Below are 26,616 nucleotides of genomic sequence, written 5' to 3'. Positions count from 1 at the left end.
ACATTATTTGGTGCTCGCTTGTATACTCTGTGCTCTCATGCTCTGTCAGTGTCATTGCATTGAGTGTCATGTCAAGTCATATTGTACCATTAGCATTTTAATATTTTTGCGATTGTGATTATTATGTTTACTTTACATTAAAATAACCAAGTATCGCAGAACAAGTATTTCTGTGAGTTTAAAGTTCCTGCTGCAAAGTTTGACAAATTAAATTAAGACAAACATGTCGGCAGATGCTTTAGTAAATGCGGCGTCAGAAGTTCGGGAGAATTTGGTAATTATTTGACCTTTTTCTCTTTGTAGCAATCAATAAGATATATATTTATACTCTGATAATATGATGCACCTTTTTAAAATGAAAAGATGTACTAAAATGTATTAGCAGCTGCTTTCTTGGTAAAATCATTTACATCGACCTTCGCTCTTTAGCTTAAAATTTTATCTTTCGTTTCCGCGATTGAGTTGTTATGAGAACTCAATTAGAATAAAATACTGTATAAATTATAGTGAAAGCCCCATTTGTATGTGTTATTTGTAGAAGAAACATTTAGGCATACTTAAAATTAGCCATTAGTAATTCAATTGTAACTATTTAGAATATCAGAGGACGTGTTAGTTATTGCGATTAGAAACACAGTGATACAGAAGTTTGCAAACTGACAATAAGCATCACTTCCTACTGTTCTTTTATTTGTAGTTTGATTGTATTATTACTGAAAAGAGCTAGATAACATTATTACGACAATATATACAATTTATAGTAGTATTTAGAAGCACTAGTAGATTTAGCACTACGTTTTTCCATCCCCGGTAAAACAGGCAGAGGTAAACCGAAAACAAGATGGAAAGACGTAGTGTTAAAAGATATGATTGAGTGCAAAGTATCTGAAAGTGATGTAGAGGATAGGGCGAAGTGGAAGCGAAAGACACGGAAAGCTGACCTCATCACCATGTGGGATACATAGCTTGGAAGAGAGAGAGAGAGAGAGAGTAGTGTTTAGAAGAAGTTGTGAATATTGTTGAATTAATGGGATATCTACATATATACAACACTGTCATAAATATTTCCTTAACAATGTAATTAAGGCGTTACCTTATTTCCTTCTTCTAGATAACAACTGCAGTAAATTTCCTTAAAAACCCAAATGTGAACCGATGCACCATGGAAAGCAAGGAGCGGTTTCTCCGTGCCAAAGGCCTCACAGACTTGGAAATAGCCAAGGCAGTTGAGAAATGTGGCGAGATGTTAGACGGACCTTCAATGACCTCGGAGTTGATGTTTTTCCAGCACTCGAGGCAGTCATGGTTTAGAGAACATATTCTACCTTTACTTGTGTATGGGGGGTTCGCTTATGGTTGCTACTGGCTGTATAAGGTAAGTTTTGATTCTAATTAGTGTTCAACCGAAGTTTTGGTTCTGGCACGTTTCAGTATAAAAATCATGTTTCTGCCATAGTCTAATAAAACATTGTCTTCTCTTCCCAGAGTGACACAAGCTTGGAGGATATAATCAAACGGAGACGCCATGTCTGTAATTTTCTGTACAAAACAGTCTGCCGATTTTTGCGGGGGAGGGGAACGTCAAATGTATGCGTAACGTAAAAATAGCCATGTCAGATAAACGTCAGTCCATACATTGTGTATGACCGTTGGCCGCCTATTTTCGACAGAGGGGAAAGCCTGTTAATGGCTACTCCGTTTAGTTGTATCCTCCAAGGACACAAGCCTATGTCACAATAACATTTCCACTTTATATAACGCTATCGCATATTATTATATAGCGCTGTCGCATGATGACGTAGGCTTAGTCACGTGGTCGGAAGAGAGTACCAGGTGGATTATTATACCATGTGTTTCTGCTAAAGGTTCGGTTTCGGTTTTCGCCGTAACTAGAGCAAAACCGAATTTTCGATTCTTTATAAATGATGTAAAAGCAATCCTCTTAGCTAAATAATGACAAAGTGTGGCAATGTCATCATTAATGTCAAATTTCTATGAAACTGTGATGATTATAATGACACCTCACTTGTTTCTACTCTCGTTCGACTATCTTGTTTTAAGGATAAGGATTTACCACAGCAAAATGTAAACATAAGACATGTCATTGGCATTTCGTATACACTGTGTAAAGTTCCGGTGTGGTGGGATATTATTTCATAATTTTCAACTATCAAAAATCTTTCAGAATTGCATACGTCACATCCTATTCGTCGAGGAGCCGAAACGCAAAACGACGGCCGAATGTCTCGATGAAGTCCGCAAATCCCTGGACATACTGAACACGAGTATGACGTCACTGCGAGGTGAGATGCAGGCTTCGGCACAGAGCTCTTTACGGACGCAATTGGATGGGCTGAAGGCTGACATTGCTTCGGTTAAAGGAATACTCTTGAATAGGTGAGTTTTTTAACCAACTTCACAGTTAACTTCATAATCTTCTTGGAACAATTTGGTTGGGTTGGGGCCAATCTATGGACTAGACTGGGGTGGGGGGGACCGAGGGGAGGGATGTGTCTGGTTGCTGCTGTTAGGGCTGAACATCTGGAGCCTGGCTCCCGCTTGCCGGATAGGAACGCTGTCGACGGGCCTGATTGGAACGCTTCGTTCGGATTTGGCCCGCGGGCCGGGCTTTGGATAGCCCTGGACTAGATAGTCAGCAGTCAGCCCCAGAAGTTTATAAGCGGGCGAGGTGTTCAAAATTATCTTGACGCGACTTTATTGTTAAGAGAATAAGAGTGCATCAAGGTAATATTGAACACCTCGCCCGCTTAGCAACTTCTGCTGCTGACTGCACATGCGCCAACATTTGCATAACAATGGAAATAATCAATCGTACTCAAAACGATTTGCTTCAATAGCTTAATTTAGATAAGACCGCTAATTAAGTACGCGTATAAATCTAAAAACATAATATTCAATTATAAATCTTATGCATTATACATAAGTTTCAAAACAGCAAAGTAACTATTCAGTGATAATAAAGTTGTATAATTTGTATAGGAAATAGGTAACCAAGCAACCAATAAGTGTGTGTGTGATAAGATGTCGCTGACTTTAAACCTACTTTAGAAATTGGGAATCCGGTCGATTTTAGCACCGAATCGGTAATAGAACCGGGTGCCTGCCTAGCCAAGATGCTAATTGTTCGCGCTACGACAACTAATCGCTATCTCTTTATCGCACTAATATTTAACAGTGATAGAGTGACAGAAAGCGTTTCTTGTCGTATCGCAAACGATTGGCGTCTTGGCTAGATCCCCTGATAACATAATAGATAACACCTACGCAATAAAAACAACTAATAAACACATTACCCTCATTTGCGTCTTGCTGTAGGGTAAATAGTTCTACTGTACAGTCACGCTCCGTGATTGTTACGCCATTTAGGGTTCTAGCTAAATTGGACATGCGATAGCATAAGTATGGAAAAATCCAATTTAGCTAGGACCCTAAATGGCGTAACAATCCTGGAGCGTGATGGTACAACGAGAGCGTAAATTATCGGTGCGAGCAGCTATTCCTAAGGGTCGATTTAAATTGGAGATGAAATGGAAATTTATGCTGTAGTTTTACGCTCCCTAATTCGTAACTGAACTACCACAGTACCACACAACGCAGATATAGTTGGTCAAACCAAATTGTCAGTAAATAATAACAAAAAAACTATACTCATCCTTTTCTTTTGGGTGCTGGTACTAGTGCAGGGTTGGGCAGTATTTCAATTACATGTATTTGAAATACGTATTTGAAATACAAATTAGTATTTTGTATTTGTATTTCAAATACTACCTCAAAAGTATTTTGTATTTGGTATTTCAATTACTGCACTCACATGTATTTAGTATTTTGTATTTCAAATACTTCAAGCTTCAAAATACATTTCTATAAATACATTTTATTAAATTCTATAATCCTAAAATGTCTCGCACAAGCTGTGAGCCGACCGCGAACCTCCGATCCAGCCGAGATACAATTTTCATTGGCTGGATACTGGATCTATATTAGGTCAACTTCTGCGTGGAACTTTTCGTTTAAATCTAGGGGATAGGGTCATTGCAGTAGTTTTCGACGACTTGACGGATTATCAAATATATATTTCATTTTTAATTTACTACTTTTTGCGAAATCTTCATCTTCCTCGCGTTGTCCCGGCATTTTGCCACGGCTCATGGGAGCCTGGGGTCCGCTTGGAAACTAATCCCAGTAATTGGCGTTGGCACTAGTTTTTACGATAGCGACTGCCATCTGACCTTCCAACCCAGAGGGTAAACTAGGGCCGTAATTGGAATTAGTCCGGTTTCCTCACGATGTTTTCCTTCACCGAAAAGCGACTGGTAAATATCAAATGATATTTCGTACATAGTTCCGAAAAACTCATTGGTTCGAGCCGGGGTTCGAACTCGCGACCTCCGGATTGCAAGTCGCACGCTCTTACCGCTAGGCCACCAGCGCTTCCTTTTTGCGAAATATCATTGTTATATGTAGACAGATATATTGCTTAGACGCCTTAGACATAAGGATTGAAATCAGTCCAAATTTGTGCAGGAATGTAGGTATATATTCAAATTTCGTCAAGTGGACGTAAACTAGAGCTGGACGAAAACTAGCGCAATGACCCTATAAGTTTATATGAAAGGATATTCGTTAACGTTTAAACTAAATGCTAAACAAAAAAATAAATAAAGGTATATTTTGTAATTGAAATACATTATTTTAAACACTGTAATTTGTATTTTGTATTTCAAATACCCGTCACCAAAGTAGTTTGTATTTTGTATTTCAAATACTTTTAAAAATGTATTTTGTAATTTGTATTTCAAATACGTGGAAGCCAGTATTTTGCCCAACCCTGTACTAGTGTAAGACAACGATAGTATGATTCTCTCTGTCTATGTTTGAAATGAAACAGTCCTTTGACAAACTATAGCAGTGCGACCCCTACTACTACTATTACTACCCTTATTACTTATTTATTTATGACCCCTGCTATTTATTTATTTATTAAACGAAGTAGTTTAGTTTAACGAAACGGGAATCAGGCAAAAATGCAACCTACACTCGATAATTCACAAATAATTATCTCAAACGTATTTCAGGAACCAATTCCCATCAATAAAGACCCGGTCCGAGCCTCCGTCTATCCCGGCCTGGCAGCGCCAGTCCGAAGAAGCAACCTCCACAGAAGCCGCCGTTGAGGACAAGAAGCCCCATAGAAGCCGCAGCCAACGCTCCGAGTCAGGCGGTTCCAACTCTAGTGAAGGGGAGCAGGCGACTAAGAACAGCGACAGCAGTCTGGAGATCATGTGAGTCTATCTTCTTCCCTTTCACTCTTTGAGTGTCTCTCGCGTGCTGTCTCTCTCTCACGGAGGCGGTTGTGGAAGACAGTAGCCCCATAGGAGCCGCAGCCAACGCACCGAGTCCGGCGGTTCCAACTCTAGTGAAGGGGAGCAGGCGACTAAGAACAGCGACAGCAGTCTGGAGATCATGTGAGTCTATCTTCTTCCCTTTCACTCTTTCGTGTCTCTCGTGCTGTCTCCCTCTCACGGAGGCGGTTGCGGAAGACAAGAAACCTCATAGAAGCCGCAGCCAACGCTCCCGAGTCCGGCGGTTCCAACTCTAGTGAAGGGGAGCAGGCAACTAAGAACAGCGACAGCAGTCTGGAGATCATGTGAGTCTATCTTCTTCCCTTTCACTCTTTCGTGTCTCTCGTGCTGTCTCCCTCTCACGGAGGCGGTTGCGGAAGACAAGAAACCTCATAGAAGCCGCAGCCAACGCTCCCGAGTCCGGTGGTTCCAACTCTAGTGAAGGGGAGCAGGCAACTAAGAACAGCGACAGCAGTCTGGAGATCATGTGAGTCTATCTTCTTCCCTTTCACTCTTTCGTGTCTCTCGTGCTGTCTCCCTCTCACGGAGGTGGTTGCGGAAGACAAGAAACCTCATAGAAGCCGCAGCCAACGCTCCCGAGTCCGGCGGTTCCAACTCTAGTGAAGGGGAGCAGGCAACTAAGAACAGCGACAGCAGTCTGGAGATCATGTGAGTCTATCTTCTTCCCTTTCACTCTTTCGTGTCTCTCGTGCTGTCTCCCTCTCACGGAGGCGGTTGCGGAAGACAAGAAACCTCATAGAAGCCGCAGCCAACGCTCCCGAGTCCGGCGGTTCCAACTCTAGTGAAGGGGAGCAGGCAACTAAGAACAGCGACAGCAGTCTGGAGATCATGTGAGTCTATCTTCTTCCCTTTCACTCTTTCGTGTCTCTCGTGCTGTCTCCCTCTCACGGAGGTGGTTGCGGAAGACAAGAAACCTCATAGAAGCCGCAGCCAACGCTCCCGAGTCCGGCGGTTCCAACTCTAGTGAAGGGGAGCAGGCAACTAAGAACAGCGACAGCAGTCTGGAGATCATGTGAGTCTATCTTCTTCCCTTTCACTCTTTCGTGTCTCTCGTGCTGTCTCCCTCTCACGGAGGCGGTTGCGGAAGACAAGAAACCCCATAGAAGCCGTCGCCGAAGTAGTGACATAGGCTACCTATATAAATTTTGAAAATGGCGCCCGCTAATGAAAAAAACCGGCCAAGTGCGAGTCGGACCCGCGCACGGAGGGTTCCGCACCATCAACAAAAAATAGAGCAAAACAAGCAAAAAAAACCGGCCAAGTGCGAGTCGGACTCGCGCACGGAGGGTTCCGCACCATCAACAAAAAACAAGCAAAAAACGGTCACCCATCCAAGTACTGACCCCGCCCGACGTTGCTTAACTTCGGTCAAACACGTTTGTTGTATGGGAGCCCCACTTAAATCTTTATTTTATTCTGTTTTTAGTATTTGTTGTTATAGCGGCAACAGAAATACATCATCTGTGAAAATTTCAACTGTCTAGCTATCACGGTTCGTGAGATACAGCCTGGTGACAGACGGACGGACGGACGGACGGACGGACGGACAGCGGAGTCTTAGTAATAGGGTCCCGTTTTTACCCTTTGGGTACGGAACCCTAAAAACAAGCAAAAAAACAGTCACCCATCCAAGTACTGACTCCGCCCGACGTTGCTTAACTTCGGTCAAAAATCACGTTTGTTGTATGGGAGCCCCACTTAAATCTTTATTTTATTCTGTTTTTAGTATTTGTTGTTATAGCGGCAACAGAAATACATCATTTGTGAAAATTTCAATTGTCTAGCTATCACGGTTCGTGAGATACAGCCTGGTGACAGACGGACGGACGGACGGACAGCGGAGTCTTAGTAATAGGGTCCCGTTTTTACGGTAGTCGATATGTCTGTATGGGACCCATTGTCTTAAAGCAATACAAAAGTCACAGTCAAAGTCTGGCACCCGCACGTTACTGACGAAACGCTTCTAACAAAATGGCAATGCATCGTGACATCACCATGTAACGTTAGAAGCCGTTTCGATGTATGGAAAACAAGGAAATTGCAATTTTGTCGGTGAAATATGGCGTTTATGTATATTTGTTGCTATACAATATTTTATTTAATAAAATGTACGGAATTGAATGGTACCATTATTTTTTTCCTATTTGGAAGTTTAATTGTTTTTTTTTTTACTTTAGGGTCTTGTATTTTTTTATTATTCCCATATTCTTTTTAAGTTTCCAATGTATTGTGATAAATTGCTCATTATAAAATTCAACATGTGTCAACAACCTATCGGTAGTTGCAGTTTTATGTACTTAGAAAAATTTTTTTTTTTCAACTTGGTACTTTCCTTATTTTTTGATATATCTGGTTAATTACTTTCACCACTGGAGGGCTTTTTCTGTAATATAGGTCATATATTTCAGTTTTTAATTTATATTAATCAGAAACGTCTGCAAAGATACCTACCACAATGCTTAGAAAAGAAAAAACTCACCGTCTCGGATGAGACTTGAACTCGCCACTCCAGGATACCAGCCCGCCGCTATGTCAACTAGGTTACCATGCGCCTTAGAAGAGCGCCTAGCTGCATCTACCGTAAATACATTTGTTAAATAACATTTTTATCGTGTTTGACATTGTTTGCGTGTTTGAGACAAAGATATAATGGTTATATAAATTCTTTGGTTATTGATATTTATTAGAGGTAAGTGATAGCTTATTTCGCTGTTTTTCATTATCCTTTTGTCACATCAATAAGGCACGATTGGTTTATTTGGCGTAATTTATTTTTAGCTTGGTTAAATTATGATTAAAGGAAAAATAAATATACATTGATTGGCCTATGAATATTGATTACTAATTTACTAGTGACCCAACCCGGCTTCGCACGGGTTTCAGAAAACCTTAACAAATTATGCACCTAAACCTTCTTCAAGAATCACGCTATTCATAGGTGAAAACCGAATGAAAATCCGTTCAGTAGTTTTTGAGTTTATCGCGAACATACACACAAACAGACAGACGCGGCGAGGGATTTTGTTTTATAAGATGTAGCGATATCTGTAAAATACAGTTAGCAGCAGATCGAAGTTCTCCATAATTTAATGATAATGATTATCAGTAGGGTTGTGGACACATGTTGAATTTAATAACTAAATCTAGTTAAATAGATAGAAAATGAGCAATTTATCACAATACATTGGAAACTAAAAAAATATATGGGAATAATAAAAAAATAAATGACCTTAAAGTTAAAAGAAAAACTTCCAAATAGGAAAAAATCATGGTACCATTCGATTCCTTGCGTTTTATTTAAAAAAGATTGTATGGCAACAATCATAAATGCAATATTTCACCGACAAAATCGCAATTTCCTTTTTTCCATACATTAAAAAAAATGCATTTATTTCAGACGTAAGTGTCCATAGTTTGTTAGTAACTAGAAAATACTTAAACAACTATACATATTAGTACCTAAACCTAAGTGAAGCGAGGAGCAGTCCCTGATTAGGCCACTGTCCCACCTCCCCGCTACTACGCTCAGGAGGCTGTGGCGGCTGTCACGGACTCTGCGGAGCGTCGCGGCGCAGCGCTTGCGCAGCGTCGCATGAAAACTGTCAACTAGACATGGGTAACTCCGGAGTGATAGATAAAAAAGATATATATCTTTCCCGTTTCATGAATCACTCTTCTTGTCCCTACGAATCCGAATGTATCAGTTAGGGTTTGCTCCCGGTACTGAGTTTGTATGGCGAGAACCGGGAATTCCCGGGAATTCCCGGTTCTCGCCATACAAACTCAGTACCGGGAGCAAACCCTAGTATCAGTATATCCGTACCTCTCACTCCCTCGGCAACGATTTATGAAAGCGATAAGCGAAGTCTCGGTCGCGCTTTGACCGAAGTAACACGAACGAGCGACAGCGGTCGTTCGGACAGATTCGGACGCGTCATTCGCTATTCCGCGAGAACGAGTACTAGATACCTACTGTAGATATGGATATATATGGATGCAATGCAAATTGCAAAGATGAGTTAATTCGGTTAATGAGTTCTATTGCATAAAGGTTTAAAGCTTAAAGTTGTTTGGACATAGCATGATTATATTAGCGTTGTTATTATACTGGCTGCGTTTTGCCGCAGAATAATATTATATCATGATACAAAATGAAAGAAACAATGTCGCCACGTTATAATAACTACTCTCTCTCTCTCTCTCATGACTCAAAGTCAGCAAGTGCCGATGTTGCGAGCGGGACGACTGTTACACACGGATATAAAGATATAAAAGAGCGATACACATCCCAATGATAAAAATCAATCTTCTCCCTCTACTGACACATTTAGCCCATGTCTACTGTCAACGTGAGCGTCCGCGAACATGCCAGACGCGCTGCAATGCCGCGGCAACCGCAACAGCATCCTGAACGCGTCATTATATTGCACCCGCAATTTATTGATCCAACCCTGCGTATATCTAGACCATGAGCTGCAGGTATACAGCGATGTACAGTACGCACGGAATAGTGTAATTTTAACTTGCGCTGTACACCGACTGAACCTGCGAGCTATCATATTAGCTCTGATCGCCAGAGCTCTCTCGATATCCGAATCGTTACGACAATGGGTCCCATACATACATTTGATCCTCAAAACAAACCTGATCGACTGATACCATTGATAAAAAATTCTCAAATACCCTATTATTGTAAGTGTATACTATGTATCTTGAATAAATATTTATGATAATTCATATTTTCTTTATTTCAGCACATGAAGCCCATCGCCGTGCTACCAAGATATCGATCTAGTCCAACTGGGTCCTGCAGAATGATAACGGGCACCATTCTCAAGATAAATAGGTTCTAAACATCACAATGACATCATCACATCAGACCTAACCTTAAAAATGAACCTTATCTCTTTGCAGTAAGGTTTAAGATTATGGTAGAATCATTTTAACTTACCGAATCAACTGAGAAGGCTACATATAAACCCAGCCCAGCCATTCAAAGGAAACAACCAAAAAATTTGCCACTGAAATTAGAAATTTTAAGTATACAACTATACTTAAACTGTAGGAAATAGAGTTGATTTTGCGTTGTTTGAAAATTGAACGAAACAAAGCAAAAGCGACTCTGTTCCAATTGAACAGGGTTTAAATTACCTCGAACTGAATAGGTACTATAGGTAGGACCTTGGGCCTTAGGACTGATACAACATGGAGAGCTTAATTTTAAAATGCCACAAAATGCTGTTATGCTCTGGTTTCCTAGGATATATTGGATATAGCGGCCGTCTCCATACTAAATAATACGGCTAAATATGGATGTCGTAGTATTTGTATGGAGGCGGCCGCTAGATGACGGCACCGCTATCCTACGAAAACCGATCTTTAGAGCTCTACTGTCACACAGGCAATTTGCTCGCAAATTGACAGTGTGACAAGTTGTACTAACTGACACCCACTTAAATTAAACAAAATGTTTTTTAACAAGTAAATATAGCTGAAGGGTTAAAATGTATTGCTATAACTTCGTCAAGCAAATCTTGTCAGTAGAAAAAGGCGGCAAATTTGAAAAATCGCGGGATAGCAACACTATGTACGTTTGAATTGTTCGAAAATCGCGTGTCATTTATATCTTATCTGTGGAACTGTTTTGTTTACATTTCATCGTTGTTCGATGTACATTGCTGCTTTTTGTTCGTTTCCTAGGGATACCATACTTTAGTTTGCTGTACATTGCTACTGACATATCCGGCTTGACAGACTATAAATATATTAAAATCCTTTACCTATACTTGGTCAACCAGATCTTGACAGTAGAAAAAGGCGGCAAATTTGAAAAATGTAGGCGCGAAAGGATATCGTCCCATAGAAAATTTTAATTTCGCGCCTTTTTTTACTGACAAGATTTGGTTGACCAGCTATATGTTAAGTATTTTACCACTTTTTTCCATGCTGGCTGGTGGATTTGGGCCGTTAAAATAACCCTTGTTGTAAAAAATAGAAGATGGAACCTTTTTATTGTTGAGCATATTTGACATAAATAATGTATTACGAATTAATATATTTCATAGGATTTTTATTCGTGTTGTGATTGGGCTATTATGGTTTTATTAGATGAAAATTTGTATTAATTGTAAAGAGGTGTTGTGAAAATTAATAACTGGTACGATTTGATACAATGTTTGCCGGTAAATAGTAGAGATGCAACGGATAGTTGTTTGGCCGGGTACCCGGCCAAGACACTGGCCGAATATCCGGTATCCGGCCGCCGGATATTCGGCCGGCGGAACTATACCTATATTTTGAGTTTTGCAGGTGCGCGTCGTGCAGGTTTCGACCTGTTTCGTAGTGAACGTTCGCGCGGACACATTTCTAGGATCGTAACATTCGTAACGAGATTTATCACTTTTAAAAGAATACACTGATTCGATTATGACCGTGACTGTTTTTTAGATTCCATTTTTTACCCCAAAATGTGTTAATTTTACTATCCGGTATCCGGCCGGATACTAAAATAACGGCCGGATACCGGATAGTAACCGGATATCCGGTGCATCTCTAATGTATTGTCAATTGAACAATCATGGATAACATGAAACTATTAATTATTGTATAACTCGTACTAGTTATTTAGGTTAGTGGTTAACCTGACAGTTCAAAAATGACAATCGAATGTCAGTCTTACTCATCGAAAATATAACACATGTGTGAAGTGCCGTATGGTATGGGGGAAATATATAGTTTGTCAAACCAAATTTGTCAGTAAATAAGAACAAAAAAAAACTATACACATCCTTTTCTTTTGGGTGCTGGTAAGTAAGACAAAGAAGTATGATTCTCTCTGTCTATGTTTGAAATGAGACAGTTCTTTGACAAACTATTATATACCTTGGTAAAGGGTTAACGTAGAATTTAGATTAATGCTTGTTATTATTTGTTTACTACTTTTTATTACTTGGAAGCGGGAGATAGCTACTTATTATAATATATTTTGAATATATTAGAACAAATTAAATTATTTTCAGAAAATAATTTAATTTGTTCAAAGTTTATATTTTGAATAATTCAAATTACAAATTTAAAGTAAATAATTAAATTAGAAAATTCCCGATAGAAACGACAAAAGGAAATTCCATGAGTGTTGTAATTTAAAATTTAAAATTAATGTTCACTGTCAAATATTTACTTGTCTTTTCTGTAACTAGAAACTCGATGATATTTTTTGTACCTACCTTACCTACAATTCAAAAGCAACGTAGATAAAGAAATAATGTACATTAATTTAGCCACAGTTTTGACAGCTGAGGTAGATGGCGTTATACGTCCAATACAGTTTATACGACAACGGTTTTACTCACTTGAATTTTTAGTCGCTATTGGCGACATGTTTAGGGCCCTTCGGGGGTCCATCCTCAGGCTCGAGTGCTCGCGGCGACTGCAACTCGTGCACTGAACATGTCGCCAATAGCGACTAAAAATTCAAGTGAGTAAACCCGTTGTCGTATAAACTGTTTAAAATATGTCTCACGAAAGTTTAATATCGACGTCCAATACATGTACAAAAGTAGTAACTGGATTATCAAACGTATAGCGCTTCAATATTTTACGTCACCCTAGCCCTTGGCCCGTAAGTGAGATTTTCTCCCCGCTATGCTAGGAGAAAATCTTACTTCCTGGCCAAGGTAAGACGTAAAACTTTAGACAAACCACGGGCGGTAATTCGTAAAGCCCCAGATCGCATATTTGTGGACCTCACCTTCGGTTCGGGCCACAAACACCTGCGATCTGGAGCATTCACGAATTCACCTCCCTAGGTATGTAATGTATTGCTGCACTCTTCATCTTAGTATTATCTTGTCTTGTTTATTATTTATAAAGTACCTGTTTAAAATAGCGGAGCCAAATTAAAATGTTAGTAAATTCATTTTTTTTTTATCTAGAAACTAATGCTTTTAACACATGCTTCCGGGGTTGCTCAGTATTCTGTGTACTGTAATCATGACTTAGAAATTTTAGATAAATGTGTGAATCAACTTTTTGTTGTTGTTTTGTTTTGTCCCTATGGACGCACTGGCCACAATTGACTTTATATAACACGGTATGCTTCCAAAATAGTCAAATCGATGGTTTCTGGTCGATACGTACAGGCGTATTTCAATTTTAGTTATTCGATATGTTTCCGATACCGATCTGCCATTTCTTCAAACAAAAACTGTCAGATTAGTATCATATCGGAAACAGATCGAATAAGTAAAATTCGAATACGCCTGGTACTCTGCTTTATGCTTTTTATTAGCAAGGACTATATTAGTAAGCCAATAGTCATGACTGTGTTAATAATAGAAAAAAGTTGATTCGACAAAATAATTGACATAATATCCCATTCCAAATATTAGGGTGTCTAATATTTTAGTGATAAATAAACCAATGATAAATATATGTGCTTTTAATTTACTTTTGCACTCTAGTGCAGTCAGCAGCAATACTTGCTAAGCGGGCGAGGTGTTCAAAATGATCTTGACGCGTCTTTATTCTTAACCTTTTCGACGCCGCGTCAAACACAAAAGCTGTCTCTCAGACGCCAACGCCACGTCACCGAAGTGTCAAAACTAAAATTGAACTGTATGCATATACACCTAGGTCTATGTTGCTCTGTGGTCTATGACCGATTAACCTATTGACCGCCACAGTCGGTTGTGGCCGTCATCGAAAAGTCTTGCCACGGACGCCAACGACGGCTATAGCCGACAACTTCGCCAATGTAATAGGGATTTACGCGGGACTCCGTAAAGTTCAATTTCGCTTAAATAATTGCGATCGTCTGGCGTCGGGAGCATGGCATATTCCTTCGCCGTCTGGCGGTTAAATGGTTAATCTGGGGGCACGGCAGTGACCCCGCCAAGTCGAGCGCGAAGCAAACACTGCCGTACCATCCTTTACTGGAACCATTTTGCCGCATTTTCAGGCCCCTATTTGAGAACCTCTGGATAAGACCAGAACGCAGAAATTTTCGTCATCCAGTAAGCTATAATCACATACTTAAAATCCAAAATTTCAAGTCTGGTCAAGTCAGAGTTAGGGTTTAATGGCCACAATGGTGGTGGAAAATACCTACGCTTGAAAACTTCAACGAAGGGCGCCAAAACCCGATTTCGCTCTACCCTGATCAAGGGCTCGGGCCGGCACTGATTATGATAACGTCCGAACGAGAAATGAAACACAGATATTATAATAATACGATTCTATATTATAAAAATACATCACAAAGGTATATATTGAGCTTAATTGAAAGTCTTGTATAAAGATATAGAACACGTTACTCCAACAGTTTTGGAATTGAGATCAACAAGTCAAGATACAATGAAAGAGACACATACCGCTTTGTTTGACAAGGGAAAATAAGTTATTTGAATGAAATTAGCTAGAATATTTATTGGCAAATTTAAGTGCGGACTATTCAGAAAGTAGAGTTCGTATAATTGAGTTTTATCAATATAATTCATCATCTCCTAGCCGTTTTCGGCCACAGTGACTGCTTTCTACTGCTGAGAGCGTCGCTGGTGCGCTCTCAGGTGACTGACATAGCCAATCTTTGCAGCAAATGTGCGGCCACACTCGCTGCAGGTCAGCACCCCTCCGACGTAATTATATGTGATGGCCACTGGCCTTTAGCTTGTCACGCATTAACCCTTTATAGTTTGTAGCTTTTTAATAGAGCCCGACGGCTAATCCTATTGTCTATTGTTCAGTAAAACCGCACGTGCTACTTATCTGCAAAAAAGGGTCTTCATTATTCTATTTGGCACCTGAACGCGGGCTAGTCCAACGCTCAAAATACCAGTGCGCTCTCCGATAACGCGCCTTTGTTACGCATCTCGATGACACATTTTAGACTGGGTCTGTAGCGTTCGACTCGCCGGCACTCAGTACTTCGGTTACGGAGTTGAACGGACCACACACATCCTAACAAAATGTTTATCCATTAGTTCATTTTGAATCTTATTGCAATTTCCATAGGAGTTGTAATTCCATTACCTGGGTAAAGTGAACGAACGATTTTTTATGCAGGTGGTTGTGGCACGTGGCACGAGCGGTTTTACTTAACAATAGACAATAGGATTAGCCGTCGGGCTCTATTAGGAAGCTACAAACTATACCAGGTTGACAGTTCAAAAATGACAATCGAATGTCAGTCTTACTGATCGAAAATAGAACACATGTTTGAAGTGCCGTATGTGGGAAATATATATCCCTTGGCCTGGTAAAGGGTTAATAAACACATTCAGTGCACACTTTTGGCGGACATATTTGTATGTAACAAAAATGATAAACAATAAAGAACTTTCTATTCTATTCTCGTTAATAAGTATAGGTTTAAATAATAAGTTCACATCCTTTTGATATTAAAATCCACATATAGGTTCATATAGTGTGGGAACAACATCAAATAAAGATATAAGGAACCTTAGCAGTATGTTTTTATAAACTCATAAATACCCACATTCATCATATTAGGAGAAAACATTTTTTTTGTTCTTATGTTAGGTACAAAAATACGTAAGTTAGGTAGCATATTGATCATTTATGTAGTACCAATTGTTCATTCATGTAAAAAATATCTATCAATAAGTAACTTAAAAAAGCGGTATGTTTGAAAACTGGGATTTGAAGAATTTACAACAATTATAAACAACAATCACATAATATTGTTTTTAACACATATTTTTCTTTTCTCTCTTTTTTTGGGTATTGGAGCGCAGGTGATATCAATTATTTTTATTTCTAAATGCAAAAAGCGTTGATAGATTAACAACTGCAATTGTAACTTTAACTTCGTCCATTAAATATGTTTCTTTGTCAGTAAAATTTAAATATGAGTATGATATGAAGTTAATAATAATAATTCAGCCTTTATACGTCCCACTGCTGGGCACAGGCCTCCTCTCACGCGCGAGAGGGCTCGGGCTATAGTCCCCACGCTAGCCCAATGCGGATTGGGGACTTCACATACACCTTTGAATTTCTTCGCAGATGTATGCAGGTTTCCTCACGATGTTTTCCTTCACCGAAAAGCTAGTGGTAAATATCAAATACATATTTCGTACATAAGTTCCGAAAAACTCATTGGTACGAGCCAGGATTTGAACCCGCGACCTCCGGATTGAAAGTCGGGCGTCATATCCACTCGGCCACCACCGCTTACCATACCAATATGAAGTTACCATATTTAAATTTGACTAACGAAAAGTGAGTGCTTAGTAGTGTTAGTGATATGTATGCCGAATACTAGTGCCCCAATACCGAATAGAATATGTTCTTAACATCAATACAATTAGACACAAAACACAATAAATATCAATTTTTCCTTGAAACATTTGATAGCTTCGCATCCCACCTTAGTAGAAACAAGATACTGAAAACAAAGTTATTCGTGCTAGATTAGTATTCTTTATTTATTTAAATATTTTACAGTACATATGGGGCTACTTTTCCGCACTAGTGCGTAAAATAGCACTTTTCGTGCGTATGTCGAAACTTTAAAGTGCCATATGTACTGTAAAACGTTGTTCAATACACGTGCGAATAGGTAATTCGCAACTCGTGTCGATATAACTATTATTTCCGTGACCCAAGAGACTGTGGCAACGAACAACATAATTGTAATATGTACTGATCACATTGCCAGCACGAAAAACTAAGTTTTCTGAATAATATTGAAAAACCAATGCTTTTTTTTTCAGGCCTGCCTGAGAATAGAATTCCACATCTAAACCACTGACCCTAACGATATAACACCTTCGTAACGCGATTCAGTTTAGTCAAAATCAAGAACCATAGCCATAATAGATAATCTGTGTGTTACTTTAATTTTTTGTCTCGAATTAAATACTAGTATCCCATGATAGATCGTTCTTAGTTTTAACCATAACTATACAGATAACGCGATAATGTTAACCTAAATCTTCATTGCACATACCTGTATCTATATCTTCTGATTTACATCCCATATCTTTCCAAATACGTCCCGTAACCAACAATTTACACATTAAAATTACTGCTATTCAGCAATTTCTTAGCCTTGGTCAGATCCTCCAGCAAACACCGGCCTTTTTCCGTCCGCACCAGCTGTTTCTTTGGCAGCAAATTCTTTGACAAATAAGAAATCAGCTTGTTCCATTCCTTTAGTAGATAGAATGTCTTCCCATGCTTAGTTTCCATCGGTATAGGTCCGTTAGAGTACTCGAAGATCACATTGATAACAGCTTTCTGGTTTTTAGATCCTCGGTTCGCTTTGAGCAGTGAAAGTTGGAGGTTGTCCAAGTTTTTATGAGCGCTGAGGATTGGTTTTTCGTAGATGTTGTTGTATTGGTTGGTTAAGTCAGCGGGGCCGACTATGTACATGACATGTGTGGCTATCTTGAAGGCCTCAGCGGCCCAGATGTAGGGATCCTGGTCTGAGGTGGAGGATATGTCTCCGTCGTACATGATCTCGAAGCCGAATTCTGCGCGGAGATAGGTCACGAACGAGGTCACGCATTCGGCGTGGAGACGGTTGGCCGGGGAGTAGATGACTAGAACTTTCGTTGGGGCTGGTATCTCTTGAGCTGTAAATGAAGTGAAAGATAGTACCTAGTATTGTATTGTACATATTGTTTAAAATTTTAAGGTTCCGTCACACAGGCGCGTTTTCCGGGCGTCGCGTGAGCGTTTTATATGTAAAAGCGGCGCGCCCCGCTCACGTCCCGCCCTGAAAACGCGCCTGTGTCACGGAACCTTTACTGTATTTTATTGTAAGTGCATTTCAAACACAATCTTGTATTGTTGATGAATAAAGCTGATGTACTAACAGTACTAATATTGCTTCGACTTTTCTAAAGAACTTCCTGAAGTTTTTGAGGATGCAAAGTTTGTCAAATAGAGATTGGCCGAATATTCGATAATTATTCGGTATTCGGCATATTTTTCAATGTTCGTATTCGGCCGAACAGTTCGGTTCGAACGTTTTAGGCAGTATTAGCCCAACCGAATATTCGGCCGAATTCGTATTCGGTATGATCTGAACTGAATTCGTATTCGGCAAAGTCCATATTCGGCCCATCTCTATAGTTCGTTTTTTTTTAGCATTAGAAATAAGGTAAACAATCTTGATGTGTCTTTTAATTGAAAAACACATTTTAAAAATAAGTTACGGTAAATATGTAACAATTATGAATCTAATACGATCTTTTATAGTCTTCTGCTTTCATAAGTAATAGTTTTTGATTTTTTTAAAGTGTTTTTCAATTAAAAGACATGTCAAAATCGCTTACCTTCTTTCAAGTTCTTTCTAATGCTAAAAAAAAACGAACTATAGTAGGTATCTTTTAATTATTTACCGCATTTTTGCCATACAAAAAGAACGCACGGAACTCGTATTCAGGAAACATGTAGGTATAATTGTCTGCTGATCTCATACGTAGATACCGATATTAATAAGACAAATATATTAGTCTTACGGAAATAATAGTTATGTGATACTACATAATATATACGTCTCTTTCGTACTAAAAAGTTAAATTGATATTAATAAATTAGGTTAGACATGTCAAAATCGCTTGCCTTCTTTTAAGTTCTTTCTAATGTTAAAAAAACGAACTATAATGTCAAATAAGGCCACATACTAAGAAATGAATAAAGCCATTTACCCATAGCAAGCCTGTAGTCTCGGCACCAATAGCGCCGGAGCACCCGCAGCACTATGTAGTAGGCGAACAGAGTTGCCACGATTAGGGCCGAGATGCTGGCTATGCAGATATTGAAGCTTTGCACGTTGTTGCCTGCAATTGTACGTGATATTTAGTACTAAACTAAGTTATTTTGAAAATATACAACCTAATTAAATTCAAGTTGAATTAAGAATAAAAGCTTTCTAATTCCGATCGAAAATAAAAACAATTCACTTTTGTGTTGGACTGTAATAATTGTAACGGCGTTATTCTTATAAACGTCTGTTAATCAGCTGATGATCATGGTTTGTCCCTCTCTATGGCATAACGACAGATAGGAACAAACGACGATCATCAACTGATTAAGTTAGCAGCCGTATAACGCCATAAATTTTTATAAATAAATAAAAATTACTTATGAAAACTAAACTTTGCACTTTTCAGTCAAACTCAGCAGAAGCTGTCTTTATCTCAATTTCTAAAATTGACATTGTGAAACCGGATACTCACTGATTTTGAACCTGGGACTCTCTACAACCTGGCACTTCCTCACTTCATCCTTACACCCATCATGTTGTGGGGTCACTACGAAATAGTAAGACCCCGGTGTCCCCAACAAACTATAATCATAGGTCACTTCATCGGTGTAATTCTGTAGCTGTAACACTTGGCTTTTCACTATGTCATGCTCCTTTCCGTTGCATTCATTGAGGACTTGAATGCGGTAGGAGGTTATCTTCACTTGGTTAGGCGGAGCCATTATGTGGAGGCGGATTTTGCCGGAGAGTATCTCGAGGTAGACGAATGGTTTCCAGTTTGATGCATTGACGGTGTTGCCTGTAATTAAAGTATATTCATAGACTAGGAATCCTCTAGACTGAGTTTAGAGCAATTATTTCATGAAACCGATGCTGCCACAAATACGGGGGTGCGGGGGGACGAGGTGAGCGAATCCCGTGCCGTGATTGGTCCGTTCAAAGACACGGACCAATCACGGCACGGGATTGACTCGAAGATGGAGTAAAACTACCGTATAAGTGGCAGAGGGGGTAGCGTTACTATGCTCAGTCTAGAGGATTCCTAGTCTATGAGTATATTTAAGCCAAGAGTTCCCAACTTGTAGCGTGGTTCCCAAGAGGGTTGTAGCGTTAGCAAAAAAAAGAGACATACTATATCGTTCCCGGGCACAGATGGGAATGGCCTCGTTTACGGCGGCGGTCACCTATGGCGGGGATAAATCGGAATACACCAATAATGACCTGACTCAATCGTCATGTTTTTAACTGCCGACCAGTTTGGTCGCGTCCAAAAAGTATGTAAATGTAAATCGTTCTTGTGATTTTGACGCAGCTTTATTTGCGACGTGTCTGTGTTTTGAGCCAATCCATTACAACATAATCATTTATCAGTCACACGGTAACCAAGGTGTACTTACTCAGCATTTGCGCCGACGGAACATTGAAGTAATACTGTCCCCGGTTAACCACGTTGTCGTCCGAAGCCTCAAAGTCCAGTATATGTGAGCGCCCCACACTGTCGATGCTGTCAGGCCAGTAGCAGTCATAGTAGAGCACCGACTGGTCATCTATGTGGGCTTCGTTTGACAGTACAATGTTTCTGCAGTGGGTTTGTTTAAATGGTTTCTTGCTTTGCTCTTCAAAACGGAATTTGATTGCTGAAGGAAAAATATGCGTAAAAATAAAATACATTTTTTCTAAAGAATGTCGACAGTTAAAAAAAAGCGGCCAAGTGCGAGTCGGACTCGCCCATGAAGGGTTCCGTATTTAGGCGATTTATGACGTATAAAAAAAAACTACTTACTAGATCTCGTTCAAACCAATTTTCGGTGGAAGTTTACATGGTAATGTACATCATATATTTTTTTTAGTTTTATCATTCTCTTATTTTAGAAGTTACAGGGGGGGGACACACATTTTACCACTTTGGAAGTGTCTCTCGCGCAAACTATTCAGTTTAGAAAAAAATGATATTAGAAACCTCAATATCATTTTTGAAGACCTATCCATAGATACCCCACACGTATGGGTTTGATGAAAAAAAAAAATTTTGAGTTTCAGTTCGAAGTATGGGGAACCCCAAAAATTTATTGTTTTTTTTTCTATTTTTGTGTGAAAATCTTAATGCGGTTCACAGAATACATCTACTTACCAAGTTTCAACAGTATAGTTCTTATAGTTTCGGAGAAAAGTGGCTGTGACATACGGACGGACAGACAGACGGACAGACATGACGAATCTATAAGGGTTCCGTTTTTTGCCATTTGGCTACGGAACCCTAAAAAGGGGGAGAAGGGGGTTATTAATGTTATTATACAACTTATACAGATGAGTTACTTGTCTGTGTATACATCAAATCTTAGAAGCAATATACAATTCGCAAAATTGTCTAGGTTGTACTCCTTTCTGTAAAGTTTATAATATATACTGTACCTATGCAGAAGAGGGGTTACTATTCTTCAGTACTTTTTTCCTATAGGTTAATCTTTCCAGTGATGTACTTCATCGCCATTTATTTTTATTGTACTTTTACTTAATGTACATAGATAACAAGAAATAGTATTAAAACATACAACATACTCTTCCACTTAATATTGCTGAACGTAATATTGAGCACAGTGTAGCTTTGGTTGTAGTTCAGCAAGCCCTGCTTGATCTCCCTCCTCAAGATGTGCGGCTTCAGCATCACTCCACCGATGTGGGCGTTGGATGTGATCGGACCAAAGCTCATGCTGTTGCAGCCCTCTCGGTTGAAGTACTCTACGGTGCAGGAGGCGTAGTCATTGTTTCTTTGACCAAGAACCTGGAAGAAGTGTATGATGCTTCATACTCTGGGTGAATTAAGAAATGCTGTTAATGTATACATAATTTTTACAGTACACATGGAGCTACTTTACTGGCTTAGTGTGGTAATTTTTATTTTTTACCAGTGGTCTGTGGACCTGGTGGCCTAGCGGTAAGAGCGTGCGACTTGCAATCCGGAGGTCGCAGGTTCAAACCCCGGCCCGTACCAATGAGTTTTTCGGAACTTATGTACGAAATATAATTTGATATTTACCTGTCACTTTTCGGTGAAGGAAAACAGCGTGAGGAAACCGGACTAATCCCAATAAGGGCCTTGTTTACCCTCTGGGTTGGAAGGTCAGATGGCAGTCGCTTTCGTAAAAACTAGTACCCACGCCACATCCTGGGATTAGTTGCCAAGCAGACCCCAGGCTCCCATGAGCCGTGGCAAAATGCCGGGACAATGCGAGGAAGATGACCAGTGGTCTGTGGACCATTAGTGATTCTTGGAACCATGAAGTGGTTCTCAAATGTATAAATAGGACAAGTCTTTATTTGTTATAAGTATTTAGGTACTTCCAATGTCCATCCAAGGATGGTTTAAAATGTATTTATTTTTTTAAACTTTGGGAAACCTAAAGGCAAAACTACACACAGACAATCAGATAACACATTCAAAGAGAACATTCACTGAAACAGCTCAAGAGTTCAAGTATTTAATTCATGGACTGAAATTTGATCAATTTAAAATTGGTAGCACTTGTAATATAATTCTGAGTATCTTTTTAATAATTGTAAATGTTATTTCCTTTGTTCATTATCTAGATTCTAGGTATACATTTTTAAATATGAGCTTTTTAACCTAAATAAAATAGATACATTTTAGAGGTATTATATAAGACATTTGGACTCATTAAGTTTGATTTTACATAGTAAGATTTCTTTCGTTTTTGTCTATATCAAACAAAATTCGTACTTTCACGTATTCTCTCATATAATCTGGTTATCGAAGTGTGACTCATCAGCTAAACCAAAACCAAAACAGAAAAGCCATGACGCAATTGCAGTAACAGAGCAATTATAAAACTGAAGTAATATGCTTTAACTTACTAGACCTACACTTGTGGTATTCATTGATCGTGCTAAGAAGACTAAATAAATAATCTCATCATAAGTACCAAACAAGGAAAATGAAGCAAGTTTAGATAAATTATTACGACGAACGTCAAAAGTATTTATCCGAGTAGGTATGGTACGAAAATCAATAAACGCATCATTGATGAATAGATCTGAAATTCATACTAAATACATACCTGAGTTGTACACTTCTGTGTCTGGTTAACACACAACGGCCCCGAAGCAGAAACATATTGAGATGAATAAACAACTAAAAACAAAAACACAAATCGAGATTCTAGCATGTTAATGTCCGGATAATAAAGTTGTAAGTTATGGCACTTCCTGTTTTTTCATGTCTATGAGACCACGAATTATACGGGACTTATGACATCCATTGGAACGAACTGAAAATAACTAAAACTTAGTAAATTTGTTTACACCCAGCACGGAGCGCGATCGCTATAAAAACAATATGGCGACACTGTTTTTTTTTTTTAATTTTATCGACCGATGTAAGTGCGTCTCAATATTAAAAAAAAAATATTTAAAGAAAATGTTTAGAACTAACCTAAGAGTTTGGTTTTTAAGTTGCATATAACTGTTTTAAATTACTACGGATTTGTTATAATAATCAATCAAGCTTCTGATTAAATCTATGTCTATCCTTCAACTCACATCGCGTAGTGGTAGACTGAGTATTGTATTCTTTGTGATAGACTTTGTGCCATAACAGTTTGTATAGAATACGATAGTGGAATACAGCCATGATTCAAGGCCTATACATACCTTGCAACTTGCAACAAAATCCGGTTATGGTTAAAAAACGTAGCATACATAAGTAACTCTGGTACGGCAACACTCTATTAGGCGAAACTCTATAAACCGAGTGTTAGTGAGTGTTAGACTCTCGCGCGAGCCACGAGACGAGCCGCGAGCCGCGCCACGAGACGCGAGTCCACCGTTTACACTCGCGTTCGGCTTGTCATTCGGTTACCTTATGCCGTGCCGTTAGTGTTAAAATTATATTAGCTCGACGAGCTTGCGAGCCCACCGCTTACACTCTCGTCTCGTGGCTCGGCTCGCGGCTCGTCTCGTGGCTCGCGCGAGAGTCTAAATCGACTATAAACCGAGTGTTAGAGAAAAGGGATAAACCCACCAGAGCTGCCAGATCGTAGAATTGGATACTAAATTCGTATAATAGATTTTTTTTCGTATCTATTACGTATAGGTGGTCAATCGGTATAATTGGATACGAAAAAAAACACCGATGTCAAACTACTGACATTACTTACTTCAAAAAACAGTGTGTCGATACTGTTATACAATTAATGGAAAATCGAATGGAAATGGATGAAAATCGAAGATCGCAAATTGCGGGCGTCCCTCTCTGTCACTCTTATTACGCCTTCATAGGAGTAAAAGATAAAGACCCCCGCAATTTTCGAATTTCGATCTTTGCGGTAAGACTCCAGTTTTTAAAATATCGATTTAATATTAATCGATTTTTTTTAAATTGTGTTTTCGTATTATGCAATCGAATTTCGTATAATTGCACGCAGTGGATCGTATAATAAAAAAATATGTACTGGCAGCCCTGGTTAAACCCACATTGCAAGGCAAAAACAAAACGAATTTATAATATCAATGGAATCTGAAATTAAATACCGCAAAGTAACGCAAATCGCATGCAATTATCGTGAGGTTTGTAGAGACCCTTCAGGTGACATGTTACGTTTCACAAACCAAAGAGTATTAAATCACTACGTTTCACAAACTTGACCAGTGTTGCCAGATCGTACCTTTTAGTACGGTTTTCCGTACTATTTTGGACCCTTGCGTACCTTTTTTGTAAGCAGCGTACATCGTACTAAAACCGTACCTTTTGATGTACGATTGTTTATCAATTTTTTTTTTCGTTGTATTGGTTCAGGATGGTTTGTTCAGGGCAAAATATCTAATCTGACAACAATAACCACCATAAAAAAGTACCATGTACTATAGAAAATACACGTTTCTTTAGTTGCAGTCGGCAGTTGTGTCTTTCTTACCTGTGCTTTGCTAATAGTAATAGTAATATCGTTTATTGCAAACCATGTTAACCATGGTACCATAGAATAGATGTTACTTTGGAAATAGATGACATGGCACCCTGGTAGGGTATTGGCAATTATCCATAAAACTACATTAAATAATTTATGTGTAATATTATTAATATTGCTTTGTGATTGCTTCTAATGCAGTGCAGTTGCTCGAAGAATAATAAAAACGCTAAAAGAAGTTAAAAAAATTATAAAGAATTTGTTCTCGGGCTGTCAGGTACCTAAGTCATGTCATGTCCATAAATCCTACTTGTTTATTTATATCTTACCAATCTTATTCACATGCATTTCTTTTTAATTTATATATGTACATTTGCATATCCAGTAGAAAGTTACTTAGTCATCTGAGTGTATTTCGTTTTATTTGGCATTATTATCCAGATTACAAAACTCAGGTAGTCAAAATTCAGCCGGCCATTTATAGCCCGTCAAACAATTTAGTCAGTATAAAATGGCGCGAAATTTAAGTTTTCTATTGGACCATAACCCTTCGCACCATTTTTTTTTAAATTTGCCGCTTTTTTCAACTGACGGAAATGGCTTGACAAATTTTATTTTTCATGTACCTATCTATATCAATGCAAACAAAATTGGTTAACTATAGCTGGTCAACCAAATCTTGTCACTAAAAAAAGGCGCGAAATTCAAATTTTCTATGGGACGATATCCCTTTGCGCCTACATTTTTCAAATTTGCCGCCTTTTTCTACTGACAAGATCTGGTTGACCAAGTATATGACGTGTACACTACACTTATAGTTGGTCAAATCAATTTGTCAGTCAGTAACAATCAGGAAAATTATACTCATGTCTCATCCACCCACCATACCCCCCACCCACACACCCACATATAAATATTGTTTCTGTAAGAAAATTATACTAATAAAAAAAACCGTACTTTTTTTGTCAAAATCGTACCTTTTTTGACGTACGACCGTACATAAGCTGGAAGCGCTCTGGCAACACTGAACTTGACAGCCGACCTGACCTGACATCTGACATCTGACATCTGACATACTGTTTTATCTTAATCATCATCTTCGATTTTTATTAAATATGGAAATATACAAAAATATGTCTCATTATCTATTAAATTATTAAAAATAATGAATCGCGTTATATTTAAAACAGTGAAAGTATAAGAGAAGAAGCAGCAATGGCCGTAAGTTGTAGTACTTAATAATCCTAAAATTACTTTTGTTTTCCGAATTAAAATTGATTTATACAACAATTTCTTTTATAACATTGTTTTAACATAGGTATACAAGCGGCATTACAATTGTCGCAGTTATTACAAGTCATAATTTGTCACATAGTTACTATGCTGTAGGTTTCTGTTATCTCTGCAATTTAATATATTTATTACACATCCTACACATCCTGTGTGCGTGTAACACGGACTTTGTTATATTTTTATTTCATTTTATAATTTCAGGCTTCCAGGTATGTTTTAAAATTGTTTGGTATTAAAACTTTGTTTTGTTTGATGTAATGTAAAAGTGACAAACAATCCA

At 38.7% G+C, this 26,616-nt stretch overlaps 2 protein-coding genes across 4 annotated transcripts in view; one reads left to right on the top strand and one right to left on the bottom strand.

Annotated features, from left to right (window-relative positions):
- The window catches only part of LOC134652818 (uncharacterized), a 326,718-nt gene extending 303,219 nt beyond the window's left edge, over positions 1–23,499 (bottom strand). Inside the window, exons 1-6 of one of the 2 annotated variants that reach the window (XM_063507997.1) lie at positions 23,199–23,499; positions 21,682–21,904; positions 20,520–20,759; positions 19,595–19,921; positions 19,064–19,195; positions 17,415–17,983 (exon numbers count right to left, since the gene is read on the bottom strand). In XM_063507997.1, coding sequence (XP_063364067.1) covers positions 17,418–17,983; positions 19,064–19,195; positions 19,595–19,921; positions 20,520–20,759; positions 21,682–21,904; positions 23,199–23,306 — 1,596 coding nt within the window. In that variant the 5' untranslated portion in view covers positions 23,307–23,499 and the 3' untranslated portion in view covers positions 17,415–17,417. Of the gene's footprint in view, positions 1–16,994; positions 17,984–19,063; positions 19,196–19,594; positions 19,922–20,519; positions 20,760–21,681; positions 21,905–23,198 lie in introns of those variants that run through there. The other variant, XM_063507996.1, reaches the window with a different exon arrangement.
- Positions 69–10,337, top strand: LOC134652848 (peroxisomal membrane protein PEX14). Of its 2 annotated transcripts, XM_063508041.1 has the most exons (5): positions 69–274; positions 1,112–1,375; positions 2,186–2,397; positions 5,097–5,303; positions 10,139–10,337. In XM_063508041.1, the coding sequence occupies exons 1-5, from the start codon at positions 224–226 to the stop codon at positions 10,143–10,145; spliced, it is 741 nt and encodes a 246-aa protein (XP_063364111.1). In that variant the 5' UTR covers positions 69–223; the 3' UTR covers positions 10,146–10,337. The 2 variants fall into 2 exon arrangements, with proteins under 2 accessions (XP_063364111.1, XP_063364112.1); XM_063508042.1 differs by lacking the exon at positions 10,139–10,337 and having other exon boundaries at positions 5,097–5,307.
- Positions 23,500–26,616: the final 3,117 nt, after the last annotated feature.

This window comes from Cydia amplana, chromosome 12, assembly GCF_948474715.1.
Source record: "Cydia amplana chromosome 12, ilCydAmpl1.1, whole genome shotgun sequence".
NCBI classification, from domain to species: domain Eukaryota; kingdom Metazoa; phylum Arthropoda; class Insecta; order Lepidoptera; family Tortricidae; genus Cydia; species Cydia amplana.
Note: the sequence above shows the minus strand (reverse complement) of the source record. Positions and strands in the feature narration are given on the sequence as shown.